This window comes from Pangasianodon hypophthalmus, chromosome 28, assembly GCF_027358585.1.
Source record: "Pangasianodon hypophthalmus isolate fPanHyp1 chromosome 28, fPanHyp1.pri, whole genome shotgun sequence".
Taxonomy (NCBI): domain Eukaryota; kingdom Metazoa; phylum Chordata; class Actinopteri; order Siluriformes; family Pangasiidae; genus Pangasianodon; species Pangasianodon hypophthalmus.
In genome coordinates, this window is record NC_069737.1 from 8,092,863 (window position 1) to 8,108,134 (window position 15,272).

Below are 15,272 nucleotides of genomic sequence, written 5' to 3' on the forward strand. Positions count from 1 at the left end.
TGGGCTGGCCCACCACGCTTGCAGAAACAACAGAGATTCGTAGCCAAATCAAATTGATAAGCCAATCTTCATCATCTTGGACCAACAACCTTTGACAGTAAGGCTCAGATAGGCAGTGGAAAGTAGGGACACTTATCAAACCCAGCTCTGCACCACATCCACTTGACCCACCAATCCCTAGAGTTACAAGGAAGACATGAATCAAGATTCTTCTTGGTCCTGGCACCTGGGTGGTAGAATGAACTTCCCCTGGCTGTCTGAACAGCTGAGTCACGGTGGTCTGAACAACCGCTGAAGACCCATTTCTTCACTAAACATTTAAATAATATTAGGCTAAAAAAAAGTTTTTGTTGCTGTACTAACTCCTCTAGTATAGGGTTTAGCTTGATAGTATTCTTAGACTCTGACCTATTTGTACTAGCATGAGGATATTTTTTGATGTTCTTGATGGACACTACAAAACACGTCTGTAGGTTGGGAACAGGCCCAACAAATGAGGGCTTGAATTGTTTCAGAGGTAGGACATTAGAACCCTCTCCTCCTGTAGGAGGACTCGTAAAGAACCTGAGGCTTCAGGAGGGCACTTTGTTCCTGCAAAACAAAAGTACAACTTCAAGAAATGGTTGACAACTAACCTTGAGCTTGGAGACAAAAAAAACAGCCAGAGGGTGAATGAGAGAAAGAATTCAGATTCCGTTCCCCAAGAAGCCTTCAAACAGCCAAATTAAATGAACATGAAAACGGAAACATGATGGCATAAGCCTGGCATAAGCCAGCACACTCCACTTTTCCTAGTCTATTGCTCTTTCTCTCTACAAGTCTTTACGCATCTCCCGCTCTTCTTTTTTTTTTTTTTTTTTTGGTGTTTAGGCTTGTGTACTCCAGTCGCCTGGGAATGAAAGCTTGGGAGGAGGTGTTGACAGAACTCAGTAGCACAGATTAGTGTAGGCTAACACTAGTCTGCTTGACGCTGGCACTGTGTGTGTGTGTGTGTGTGTGGGCTTCATTTGCCCCTTACTGTTTGCTTGTTTACACACGACGAACGACGAGGGACAAAACAGGAGTGGGAGAAGTGACTTCCTCCATGCCTTGTTTACACAAATCTCTTAGACATATTGCTTTTTCAGTCGACTACTCGTACTCCTTTGAGCATCACTCCTCTCCAGTTCAAACAACATCCACCACATGCTACCCACCATGTAAGTGAAGAGGTGTACCACCTGTGATATAGTTTAAGGCAAGCAAGAGGATGAGGATTTTGTTGACTTCCAGTAAAATTTATTACAGAGGACCTGCAAGGTCCAAGCTCACATTCATCTAAAGCAGAGGAACAGCAAACAGCTTGTGAAAATGCAGGATGCTAGAAGGTTATACCAATGGACTGAGAACAAGTCAGTCACTATAAAAGATGTTATTGCTGGCTGCTGCCTCATAATTCCAGCCAGCACCAAAGGCTGGTCGGTTTAGGTAGGAGCTGAGGGACTTAGCACCATTAAACAGCGCTGCATCCATCTTTTCCAATCTGGATACTGCTACAGCACCGCATAGTCGCCTTGCAAAATTTCCTTGACTTGTTTACAATCTGACTCCAAAGTTATAATTTATGCATGACCTATCAATTCATAATATCTAGCCCAATTCCCAAAATATATGCGTTAAATAAACCACTTATGGTGAGCAGAAGAAGAGGGTAAGCTATTCATTAAAGATATTCCAGAGCTTCTTAGCCTCTGGACTGATCTAGCATGTGGAAGTCCTGTGGGAACAGGCAATGAAGCACAGTTCTTGATACCTACTGATTGAAAGGCTTGATGTTCAAGGCATTAATCGTGAATATTTAATACACCCTTATCCAGCCTTTGAATTATCGATGAGAGAGAAATACAGAACTGCTAGTATATAGAAACAGAGCTAATCCTCTGTTCTACTTTTCACTTGTTTAAATACTTCAGACGACGGAGTGGTTTTTAAATTATCTGTTTGGCTTCCTCTTACTTCAGATGGTTTTATGGTGTTTCTGTTTCTTACACACACCGCACAGCCCATAAAAACACTGACAACTCGTAAAATCCACTTTTACCACCGGACAAGGGCAGGGGACAGAGAGCTGATCGGTTGCTGAAAGCTAATGAGCAGTTAGACGACCTGAGGGCGGATTACTGTATATCTCCTTTTTCATGACAAGGTCACTCAAACTCACTCAAACATACGGCATATATTTAACTTCACTTTTATGAATCTATGAAACAAAATGACCCTTATGAACTGGACATGGTCTAAATTAATTGCTCATTTTTAACATTTTAACAAATTAATTAATTCTGCCAAATATTCCAACTGTCCATTACTACGCAAACAAGCTGTGTTACAGAGAGAATGCCATGATTTTGGGCCACTCAGTTACCATCAGTATTACAAAATGCCACATAGGAGTAACCACATTTATTACGGCAGAATCTATACGCAGAATAGAGAAAGAATTCCATGCATTAATTATGGAAATTTTACAAACTTAAATCTAAAGATACATACAGATAAGTGTAGATGGCACTCCTACCCATCCCTCTTTCACATGCACACACACAACCTGCAAAAAAAAGGTATGCATGGAAAGCAACAGGTGACTTTTGTTCCTATCAGCAACTGAAAAGTTGATGCTATGTGCAAAGTCACTGTAAATTCAAGCTTCCCCGCAAGGGTCGTAAACCTGCCGACCCTGCTTTCCACCTTCACACACACGCCTACACACACCAGCTTTCTCCAAACCAGATGCCATTGCCAGAAGGTACCCATCAAGCTTGCTTTGACTCCTCCTCCCTAAACTCTCTCAGGCCCTTGGTTCTGCTGTACTCACAGTATGAATGCACTAATTACAGGCACAGTATAGGCAGATTACAGGGACTACAGCCTTTCTTTCCTAGCATGGGGGTAGTGAGTGAGAGGAGAAGGGGGCAGCAACAGGTTGTTAACCATAATGGATGCCACCCATTCTTGCTTGTTATTGTTCCACCAAGTCAGTCCTCATTCTTGTCATGTTCCCAAGGTACTTGGTAAGTACATCCCTGCAAACCTCCAACAGAAATCCATCATCCAACCTGTTTCTACGCTGTGTTACATTGGTCACCAGTTGCGTAGTGAGAGCAATGCAAGCAGATAACCATCTTGTTTATTAGGTTAGCTCCCTAATTCATCTTTGAAAAGCAATTACAACACCTAATCAACTTGAACAGCCTTTTCACAGACAGTCTAATAAAACCAGATAGTGAAAATCAGACCTACCATAGTAGACTGCAGCACCGTGAAGTGAATCATTTTGTTCTTTTCAAGAATTACATAACATTCTAAACTCACTAATGCATTAGTACTCGAGGATGAAGGATTCGTCTCCGCCAAATCAAAGAATAACACAGATTTTCAAGAACCAGCATTTCGCTTAGCTGGTGGATGCCATCTTTGTTTATAAAAAGTACAGAGAGCAAATTGGCTGAAGATGACCTTACACACTCTGTTTGTGCCAGTACAAAAATGAGTGCACATACAAGTGAACGAATGGGACCAATTAATGCTACAAGAAAACATCTGGGTTAACATAACACCTAAGACTAACAGGCTTTTACATTAAACTCACTTGTTAATGGCATTGAAAAAATAAGCATCTTAACAAGCCCCAGTGAGTGCTCCGAGCAAGTGCAAGACCAAGTGTTCCTTGGGGACACGAAACATTTTACCGGTATTTGAAATTTCCTCAACTCAAGTAAGACAGTTCTGTAATTTATTCCTACCACCCTTTGGTGGAGAGCATTCCATGTTACAGATGTCAGATGACTTTGAGGTTTAGGGGCACTTAGGGTACATTTGATCCTTGATGCTCAATTCCTGCCATGGTATCACTCAAAACAATTAAATTTGTACTCATTAAGCTCATAATAGCTCACCACTTGTGATGTCCAGTTTAAAAAGCTTTGCTGTTTAAAAAAAAAAAAAAAAAAAAAAAAAAAGAATGAGACAATAAATGATTCAGTGTAATTTGCCCATGAAGTAGTTTTCCATAATGAAGTAAATAAATCAAGGTTGATGTCGGTTAAATTGTTCAAGCAGCTGTTTCTATTGCCTGAGGCTGAAGTTTAATACCTGCCTGAAAACATAAATGTTGGAATGATGTGAACAGAGTATTTAAGGGTTTGGCTTTAGAGAGTCCAATTGTGTGTGTGCGTGTCTTTGGGGTAACAGAGGTCTGGAAAGGGAAATGGTTTTACCTTGTCTCAATAAGAGAACATTCCCACCACTGGCTACAGGTAACATGAACTCAAATAATCAGCAGAAAGGACAGTTCATACCAATTATGTGCAGAAACAGTACAGGCTTTCAGACTTTAATAAGAATTTGAAAAACCTGTGGTTTGCTACCCTGAGACGGAGGTGGGGGGTGGGTTGGGCATTTTTGATTGCTAGTTTTCCTCCCGAAAGAACAGAGAAACAGCCTGTCCAACCTACTAGAAGCAAAAGTTTATTCTCAGGGCAACGTTTGGCTTCCTACTGCAAACCCCAAATATTTCCCATCAATGACAACATTCATAAGAATGAAGAATGAAATGCCCTCAACCTTTTCGACCTTCTCGAGCAATTCTACATTTCCATAGTACTGTACTCACAGGCACGCATGCACAGGATTTGACGAATCATATCTGCATAAAAATATCTCTCATAAATGCACTCAGCTATCTATACAGTGCTAGAAAGCATGACCTTCACCTTCACAAATGACATCACGACTCGACCAACACGGTCTAACATGAAAAAATATCAAGCCATTGTGTAAATATGTTTAAAAGGCATACATAAAACCTTAGCCAGACTGAAGCACACCATAGACAATAGATATGAAAATGTCAGGAGACTCACAGTCGTGACAAAGCAGCATTCTTCTGGAACAGTAGCTCTGGCAGCTGGTAGAGTTGGTTCCTATTTAGACGTCTAACAGAGGCAAAAAGGAAAAAGCTGCATTGAAGTCACTACAGTAAACAAGAATACAAATGAAGTGGGGATTATCTGATATAACAGGCAGCTGGCTAAAATTAGGCAAAGAACATGATCAATGTATTAAAATAACTCAAAGTTTTGTTATGTGCAAAACAAAAGAATCTGCATCAACTGCCTGGCATAATTAGCAAAATTGAAAGAGACAGATTGGAACTAATTAGCAAATGAGACCGCAGATTTTAAGTGTTTACAGTTGAAGGCAAAGGCAATTAAACATATGGGACTGGAAGCTGATCATTTTGCGGACTATCATAAAGATCAAATGATGGTGTTTTTTGACTTCACATGTTGCACATTAAAGTGAACAGCTGTACAGCTGCAGTCCTAGTTTCACTAGTTTACCACATGATATGCACAGAACAGCAGTGCAGCTGTGATGTGGCTCCTTCATTTTGACAGTGGCTAAATGCTGAAGCCACCATTCCCACTTTTCTGATGGAGGGGGGGGTTTTGCAGCTTCTCAAACAAGAGAGACTGGCAAATGTGTTTAGTATCATGTAAGCCTAAGCCTTTTTTTCCACACATTCTTGGTCGGGTTCCTGGTTGGCTAGTAAACCTAGCCAGGAACCTCAGATCACTTGTTCGGTTTTGTTTAGCCGTTTTGTTTGGAAGGGGTTCTCCTAACAATACTAAGCTTAAAGCTGTTCCATGCTTCAAGCTTAATATTGGTTAAGTTCTTAGCTGGCTAACAGAAGAGACTGCAATCTCAGAACACTTACAGTCTCTCCAGTTCTTTCATGTCATCAAAGGCCCCCCGCTCGATGGCTCCAATCTGGTTCTCCATCAGCTGCCTGTGGAGAGAAGTCACAGTTGGTCATGGAGATGTTTGGCATAGCTTGGGTGGATTGGGACAGAGTGCTCTTCAGGTAAGTTTAAGGGATGATAGACCTGTTTGTGGAAGGAAATTAGAAGGTGGTGGAATCTTGGCAAATAAGGGGGAATTTGAGGGAGTCTAGCCAGGACAGCGGGTAGAGAAAGGTGCATGGGAGGGCTGGGAGACTGTGGGGGCAGTGTATAGCCAGTAGACATTGGCTGGTGTGGTCTGGCCTGGTGGTGGGGCATGAACCAAGGAGGCTTGCAGCTCTGGGATGTGTAGGCCACCGGCAACTCTGTGGCTAGGTGCTCCAAACTGAAGCTACTTATTCAAAACAGATCGGGTAAGCCCTCAGAACCACAGACTTCACATGAACCCTCAACAGTGTGCATAAACAGACTCACCACAGGGACTGCAAAAACACTTGCATGTAAAAGGTTTATTTAAAAAAAATAACTGATTTTTTTCAGAAGTGGTGCAATCTAACACCTTGGGATAGATGCAGACTAGCTTTGAGGAATCAGAAGAGTTCATTAAAATTAGCTTTTGTGGAAGACCCAGTTCCCCCTGGAGAACACGGAATGAGATCTAGCAATTTGATTTGTATTTCGCTAGGTTGAAACATAATCGCAGGTCACAGATCACAGATATCCTCTTAATAAATAAAAGAGTAAATAAATAAACAGGTAAATATCATTTTCTCCAAAGGTGGTGGGTCTTTACGAGAATGTTTTTCACTTAGCATTTCACAAACTAATAAGACAAAATACAAGAAGAAACAAGCTAACATCTTGTTGTAGCGGTTTCTGTATTTGTGAATGTACATATTTTTTAAAGACTGTTATTTAACCAACTACAACCAATGACAGAATTACTCGACAACCTTAGCCTCATGAATCAGAAGGAATGAATATCTCCCCAGACTGTAAATCAGGCCGGGCATGGTTTTAAGATGTAGGTAACCATTCTTTGTTTTCTCAATGCTGTAAGCATAAACCGTTTTTCCTGTAAGCACCATCTTCACCAAGGGCAAAGGTTCATGCCCTCATTTTCACAGTGAGGTAGCCAAGTCCCAGGGGTCAGAAATGTGAGAGTACCCCCTATGCTTCTGCCTCCATGTTAATCACGTTAACAACCCGCCTGGAACTACAGGGGCCACAGGGAGACCTTCGAGCTCCGTGGGGAAACTGGTGTGTGTGTGTGTGTGTGTGTGTGTGTGTGTGTGTGTGTTGGGGGGGTTGGGGGTAAGTGTTAACAGGGATATACTTGTAGAACATTGTTTCCATCTTGCATGTAACAAAATGACAGCATTTCTCCTCCTAAGAGGGTGCGCACTGGGGTATAGATTTTAAAATACATAAATACAATGGTGTTTTGTGATGGCTAAATCAGAATAAATTTAAATAATGAGCTCTAAATGAGCATTAAAAAAAGATCATTTGTATATTGTATTATATTATAACTTTCACCTCAGTAAAAAGTCATGTATATTTCTGTAGGATATCAGGCATTAAGACAGTAGGACCGACTTACAGAACACGGAGGTATTTGAGTCCACTGAAATCGTTCTTGTTGATGCGGGTGAAGTTATTTCCATTCAGTTCCCTGCAAGAGAAAAAAAAATAAAATATTAATGAATTCTCCCTCCACTGGGACATTTCCATTGAAGTTGCAGTACATGATGGAATCAGTAAACTGAGATATGCCACTTGTGACCAAGATGTTTCTCGTGTTACATGAGAAACAAACATTTCTCAAGCCTATTAAGCATTTTTGCTGTGACACGATCCTACATATCCTTAAAATAGTTTGTCCGCAGTATAATGTTTAGTCTAAATCCATAATAAAGAAAACCTAGAGAAAATTATCAAATCTAAATAACATGTTTATATCCCTGGGTCTATCTCCTGAGATGGATTTAAGTTAAGAAAGTTAAATTGAATATATTTTTTGTCTAAGTTTAGACAAATGTAATGAAACAAAAAAAAAAAAAAAAAAAAAAAAAAGTTGTTCACCTTAGACTTCAGTCACATGTTCTGACATCATAACCAGGTTAATTGATTGAAAATCTGTGAAAATGCATCATTGTGTTTGTCTCTATGACAGAAACACTCATCTATCCTACACTAACTACTTTCTGGGCAGCAAAAATGCCATGAAAATCTATTTTAATGCAGGATTTGACAATGTTAAGGATTTTAAGATCCTGTTTCCACACTGATAGTGAAAAATATGTAATATAAATAATATTTCATCAAACATATCATTCAATATATTCAATACCAAATAAAAAGTTCAATACCAAACAATAAAATGTACATTTTTTCCAGAAATGGAGCTATAATCTTTCATTTTGTCAAGCACAATGTTCATTTTTGAAGAACCTATCCCTACAACATCGCTAATGGTGCTAGTTTTGCTAGTCTTGCTAAGTTTTGTCGAAGGCATTAAGACAATAAGCTGTATAATGTCGATATCAGTCTAACGAAATCACTCATCTATCAAAGCACACTATCGAAGAGTGTCTTTTTATGGCTGACTAGCCCGGGTTGTGGTCAGTGACTGCTCTTTAAAGGGTGTGTAATCCAAAATAAAATTGATTTAATGCAGTTTCATGCATATGATCTAAAGGTTAGGGTTAGCTGTGTTCTGACTAAACACTGTATTCTATTAATCCAAATGCTTTGCTCAACTAAAATATATATTATGTTAATAACCACATTTTGAATCATTGCTTGTGCTCCCTCTACAGGGAATTCTGTTTGACTGAATCTGTCCCAATCCATGACAAAAGAAAGGAAATTTTGCCCCTCTATAGCGCATCAGTGGACAGTGACCTTTCAACTGTCGACACTCCTAAACGTTGAAGCAGCTGTGGGACTTGGCTCGGAGCCTCTGTGCTCTGTGCGCCAGGTACAGTATAAACACACATCTCTCTGTTATTATGCCATGATGAGATCTGGGGAGTTTTGAGTTAATCCTGTAGCAGTCAGGCCACCACCCTATAAATGGGCAAAACACACTTGCATGCAGACACAGAAAGTCATCTTTATTCGTGGACCCAAAATTGACTTCTCTTGGTCCATTATAATGACCACTCTTGGGACGTAGCTAGAGAGAGAGAACCAGAGAGCGAGAGGTCATTGCAGACAGATGGTCTGTGTACACAGGTGCATGGATAGAGAGAAATAAATAATGGAGTGGGATTCATTAGCTGCAGCCTGATATACACATGTGCTGTTTATTGCTGGGCACTTAATCCAGCTTTTCTCATGGCTTCTCAAGTATAAATCTACTGGGTGGCCCCCTGTACCGGAACCCAGGGGACTGAAGGCCTTGTGCAAGAGAATGGAGACTTAGCAAAACACAACCAGTCACCCTTAATCATGCTAACTGTGTTCACCATCTGCCTGCAAATTGTATGTTACTTGCCGACTAGCAAAGTGACAAAAGACTTTAACTGGTGCGAACCTACACACAGAAACGTCCTCATTTAAATCCCAAAAGAGAGGCTTAATTCAGTTGGAAGTCGACTACGTAGATTTGTAAAGATCTGGTAGTCCTTGTGTTACAGAATCTGCAAAACAGCTGTTTTTTTCCCATTCAAGTGAGCGCTCTCTTTACAAAAAGGGCATGTCTAACAACAATTTAAGGAGGCAATGGCTTGTTAAGGGAAGCAGAAATGGCAATATGTTTTAACTAGGGGTGTTGCGCAGTGCTGCTATCTGTATATGTATCTGTATAGTGCTCTAAATATCCTTTTGTGTTTGGATCTAAACCTGAAGTTGGCAGGATGGAAAACACTGGGAAAAAAAAACATAGAGGCAGAAATGCCAGTACTGTCAGCAGGACTGTTTTTCTAATCCAGCCTGCACAGTTCTTAATTTCGCTTATACCTGCCCACAGTATCTCCATCTAATTATCTGGTTTTATTTCACAAAACATAAACAAACTAGTAGTCCAATTTAAACCACTGTAATCCTAGCCAGGCAATTATTAAGGATACTGTAAATGCATCTTTCTTTGTCTTTCTTCATGCTCGTGCCTGCATGAAAGTAAAACCCTCCCACTCATACAACTTTTTTTTTTTGCCCAGTACTGATGCGCACTTCTAGTCGCATCTAGATGCTGTGTGAATCTTTCTGACGAGCTTATCAATAAGAAAAAACAACAACAACAACAACAAAGGTTAGTGCGCCTCCTATTTGTATTTTTATTGTTATCTGTTTGGAGCGTATTATCTGTTCTATCCCAATAGTGTATTCATATTTGTTTACATCCCTAGTGGTAGCGATGCTAGTTACCATTATGTTATTATGCTAATTAAGCCAATACTGGGCAAAATATTCCTTAAACTAACTAGACAATGTATAATAAAGTCAATTAGTTTATATAAAGGTAATATAGTTGTGTAGAAGAGGTTAACTCCTTAATATCTAGTCTTCTTACAAAGTTGTGTCTTAAAACTTGTTATTCTGTGCCTTTGAAGCGATACTATGAAGTATTTACTAGCTAGGAAATGTATATAGTTACAAGAGGAATTTAAGTCAGGTCCTGAAGGTTTAAGGGGTTAAAGTCTGTGAACATGCTGGATAGAGACAGAATGAACTTCCTACAGTTGAGACGGTTTATTGCCATTGCTGGGTCACTCAAAAAGCATCCAAATAGGATCTTATTCACTAGGTCTACCAGACACTGTCATTTCCCCCTACTTCATGGGGGAACTCCCACTTTAACGGGTGCGGGAGCCAAAAGAGTGCCATTGCCCATTTCCTGTCATCTCATCACAGCTCAAAGAGAGAGCTGGGGACCTAGATGTTTCATGTTTCCCGAGAGGCCTGATTTCTCAATAATTCAAAGGGCTATGAAGAAGCCCAATGAAAAAGGCAGTATGTTTATTTCTGCCATCTGTTAAAAAAAAAATCCCGCTGCGACAAGGAGAGCTGTATAACATGAAATAGAATCTGCGGCAGAGAAGAGGAAATGCATATGCAATGCACATAATCAGTCCATCTCTCTCTCTCTCTCTCTCTCTCTCTCTCTCATACACACAGCACTCCAAAACATATATACGTGATACAAGGTGGGGAAACAAATTTTGCTTGGGAATTCTCCAAAGGAAATAAGAGCCTGATTCCAAAGCCGTTTATTGGCAGAAGTAGAGGAAACCAAGGAAGATCTTGGGTCAGCGCAACTGTGCAGACAGTGCACCTTGCTGGGCCAACAAGCTGCTGACCATCACATCACACTCTAGCAGACTGCTTTATGCTGTTACGGTTGGCGTTGTTACTCAAAATTCACAGATCTCTGGCAAAAAGCGCTCCAACGTTCTGCTCCACTTCTGTTCCTCCCACAGCTACTTGCTTTGAGCTTCAAAATACTATATGTTAATGGAGCATTGATTTACCCCAAACATCTTTCTGTTCTTATTCTTGAATGTAACCAAATGTCAGCACATGCTGTGACCGTATATTGCTCTTTTGATTTATTTGCTAGCACTGAGAAGTTAATACAGTGTGCTTATGTTCTTGCATGCCCTGCTCCCATGACAGATGGAGGTGCCAGCAATAAGATCTTGAGCCAGGCACTGAGCACACTCTAAAGTGAAAAGAAGAAGATTGTAGCATCTTTGTGCACCACCAAGTTTTTATTTTTTTGACATAATACTATAGAGGACAGAAGAGGAGAGAGAGAAATGAGGAGAGAAGCCCCAGTGAGTCAGAATAGACTAGGGACTAAAGCTCAATGACATTGAGAAGCTTTGACCTACATAGCAGACCGGTAAATGCCTGTCTGCACATACAGCTCTGTCTCTTCCAAAAGAGAGACAAACCAGACCGGGACAAAAATAACTACCAAGAGATAATGTTTGTATAGTTAATATAACAAACCCAAATAGATCATCAGTTCTTCATTTGTATCCCGTTCTCTCCTTTTGCATTACTGGAAAGATTTCATTTGTTTAGTCATGCTCACTGTATCATTAGCTTTTAAAATGGAGAGATGAAATAACTTGAAATGCTGGGTGGAATTTTTTGGCAGGAACACCTTCCATAATACAATACATTTCTGTTGCAGGTAGAGTGCTGACTAAACAGAACTACACTTCGCTCTGTCGAACATTATCTGTTTACATAAAATATAAATGAGTTTCATTTATTTCACTGAAATCTCAAACAAAACCAAAAAAAACCTGGAAGCAAAACACTTCAAACATCACATAATGCAAAATTGGAGCAAGTCCATGCATCAGGGTATGTTAAAGAAATATTCACCTATGAAATAAATTAAATATTTTATACTGAAATATTATATTGTGATGTGCTTAGCGATTCTGGTGCTAATTTGTTGGACTCAAAGTTCCAGAATGCAACGTGGCTCTACAACAGAGTTGCGAGTTGCAACAGAGACACAGCTCGGTTAGTTAACAGCGTGTGATATGATGCACGGGATGGTGTTGACAGCTGTGTTAGCATGAAAGTTGAAGCTTTGGAACCTGATCTGTTTGAGCAGAGTATACAGATGATTAGGTGAGAGAGCTGGAAAGACTAAAGAGCTAAAGCACTGCTGCATCACGCTCTTTAGGTAGAGATGAAGCCAGGGTTAAATCCCAGTGGCACCACTAACAGCAGGTAGTTGAAAGATGTTCTGGATAATACAGGAAACCATTAACCAAAGTGAAACTAGATCAACATAATAGATCAACGAAAGAAGAATTTATAGTAGAATATAAGTCTTGGATGCCACTGAAGATCGTGTGTTAATATAAAGATTAATATGCAACTTATTCAGGTTGAAAAAAAGGATTTTTCCTAAAATATTAAAGTCTGAAATATAAAATATTAAAGTAAATTTGAGAATTTAACAAGCCCTCTTGTTATTCAAGCATTCTTGTTTACCACTTGATATCACCAGCCATTATGAGTATCCTAACAAGTCCCTGGAGCAAGAGAACCTGGTAAAAAGTGTCGTGAGGTAATCGGTCATGGCAACACTGACCTGCAAATGGCTTGTTTAAATTACCCCAAGAGTAAATGGATTGCAAACTCAATCTCTACCCATACAGCCAGGGGGAATTGAGACTATTGCCCGATTAGTCTAGACATTAGAATGGCTAGAGTCATGTTGCAAACCATTGGCCTGACCCCCCCCCCCCCCCCCTTGTTTATAGCAAGGCCATCAGAACCACACTCAGCCACGTGTGAAATGAACCTGACATTCTAGGAGTCACAGATTCACTGCAAATGATGGAGGTAAAGAAAAGGGGGCTGGGATATGCCGTGCTTGAAATTTGCAAGAATCCACCCCTACTATCTCCCACGCCCCCGAATGCTTATGATCAATCACGATAAACAATTACAATACAGTCTGATGAACAATACATACAGTGATTCAGACCTGTACAGTGGCGCACCCAATACAGGATACCAGTCGATGGTCCTTAAGCACCGTTTTAACCCAAAATGTGGCTGCTTTTACCAGGAGGTTAAGACTTGGCCATAGATAGATTGACCAATAAGATAATGAGTTTGTACATACATCCAAGTATGAGCTTGTACATACATCCAAGTATGTACAAGTCAAAATAGAAATAGTTTTGCAACATACCACTTTAAAAATTGAAAACTTGTGGTCTGAATTGTAGAGGGCAATCCAAATGCACAAAACTAAAAATATAAAGGATCTAAAAATGTTCTGAATGGAGGACTGGACAAAGATTTCCAACATTGTTTTTCAGCTTTTCAGTGCTGGCGTCCTTCTGTTAATCTCAAAAATATTAATCATGGTAATTGTTTTGAAACCATGAAAGCGTCCCTATGTATTTAGGCTCAAAATATTACTCAATGCAGGTCTTTTTCATTTTGTGTTTATTTTAATGAAGGGTGCCAATAATTCTGGAGTTGACCGTACCCATGGGTAGGACTCTGAAAGTAAACCTCATTTACAAGGTGCACTTAACAGCACAAAAGTCAGCAGCTGCCAGTAAATCAAACATCTGTGCCTGTAATTGAATATGCCAAAGTGTTCGACAAGAAACTGGAAACAAGTTGTGCTTTAGGGACGTGGCGCGTTTGAGCACACTGAGATGGAGAACACACAGGCTTTCATTCCCTGCGAGCAAATACAGGGTTTGTGCTTGTGCTTTGTGGATGTTTTGCACACAACAGTTTGTAATAAACTAAATACCTTCTACTTATTCCATCAAGAAAGTAACTGATACACAGTAAATTCAAGAGGGCTTGTTGGCTGGAAACATTTCCACATTGTCCTATATCATCTTCACTGCACCCTTTACAACATCTCCATGAACTCCAGGTTAAGATTGCCTAGTTAATTTGGCTTGCCTGATTGCAGTTCATGTAGATTAAACAACCACAATAACATAAAAAAATACTGAGCTGACACCATTGCTGATGGCTCATGGTTTAGGTTAAAAGCTGTCTCGTCATTGAGATTACATCCTAATTAATCTTTAAGCCCTTCTCCGCAATCCCCATTATGCTAACCTTAATAGAAATGTAACTTAATTAAGATTTAGTATAAAGAAATGCATGAGCAGGCTGCAGCAGAGGCTTATGGGATGCTGGGAAGGTGTGGAAAGGGAATGTGTCTGCGCTACACAACCTTTAATTTAGCACCATACTCATCAACATTGGCATTCCTCAAATAATCCTCATTCCTGAAGCTAAACCATGTGTGAGAAATAAGAAGGGTCACATGTCATGTGAAAGAAGCTGTATAGTCACTCAGGATTCTCATGTCTGATATCCCAAAATGTGTGAAAGCCTTTGGAATTTATTGCCAAGGCATGAGCCAGAGAAATCTTTTCTCTATATCTGGATTTGCCCTGTCCTGATGGAGTTAAATTATGGCTCTTGGAGTGGATATGGTTTTCTTTCCTGATCTATCCACTGATTTGATGTGTATCATCATCTGTTAAAAATGTTGCACTTTTAGAAAAAGGGTACTTCTGGGGTTCTTCGGGTGGTTGATGGTTCTGGCTTTCTAGAAGGTTTATAATTGCATGCCTTTACACAGAACTTAACAGTTTCACAAACTGAAGAAATCTTCACGATGGCCTCTCTTTTTGAAACGGTTCTGTAGAACGCATTAAAGAGTTTTTTTTGTTTGTTTCTACAACAGAGGGTTCTAGGAACTTTCAGCTAAAGTTTCAAGTACGAGACCTACATGTTCCATTTATGCAAGACAGGTTCTCTAAAGAGCCTTAGTCAAGGACTACTGAGTGGTGCAACAGAAAAGCATCTGCCCCTTTCATCCAGAGATCGCACGTTCGAATCGTGATGAGGTCGCAGCCATCCGGGAGTCCAAGAGAGCAAAACTGGTCAGGCTGTCCCCTATCAATCAAAGTGACACTAGCCAATCATGCATGCAAAAGGGGGCGGATAGCGCTTTCCTCT

The 15,272-nt window shown here is 40.1% G+C and overlaps 1 protein-coding gene across 4 annotated transcripts in view; it reads right to left on the reverse strand.

The window, feature by feature from the left end:
* slit1a (slit homolog 1a (Drosophila)) overlaps window positions 1-15,272 on the reverse strand; it is a 94,107-nt gene that overhangs the window by 74,990 nt on the left and 3,845 nt on the right. For all 4 annotated transcript variants that reach the window (XM_053231156.1, XM_053231157.1, XM_026943165.3 and 1 more), the window contains exons 2-4: window positions 7,387-7,458; window positions 5,759-5,830; window positions 4,902-4,973 (exon numbers count right to left, since the gene is read on the reverse strand). In XM_053231156.1, the coding sequence (XP_053087131.1) occupies window positions 4,902-4,973; window positions 5,759-5,830; window positions 7,387-7,458 (216 nt within the window). The remainder of the gene's footprint in view (window positions 1-4,901; window positions 4,974-5,758; window positions 5,831-7,386; window positions 7,459-15,272) is intronic.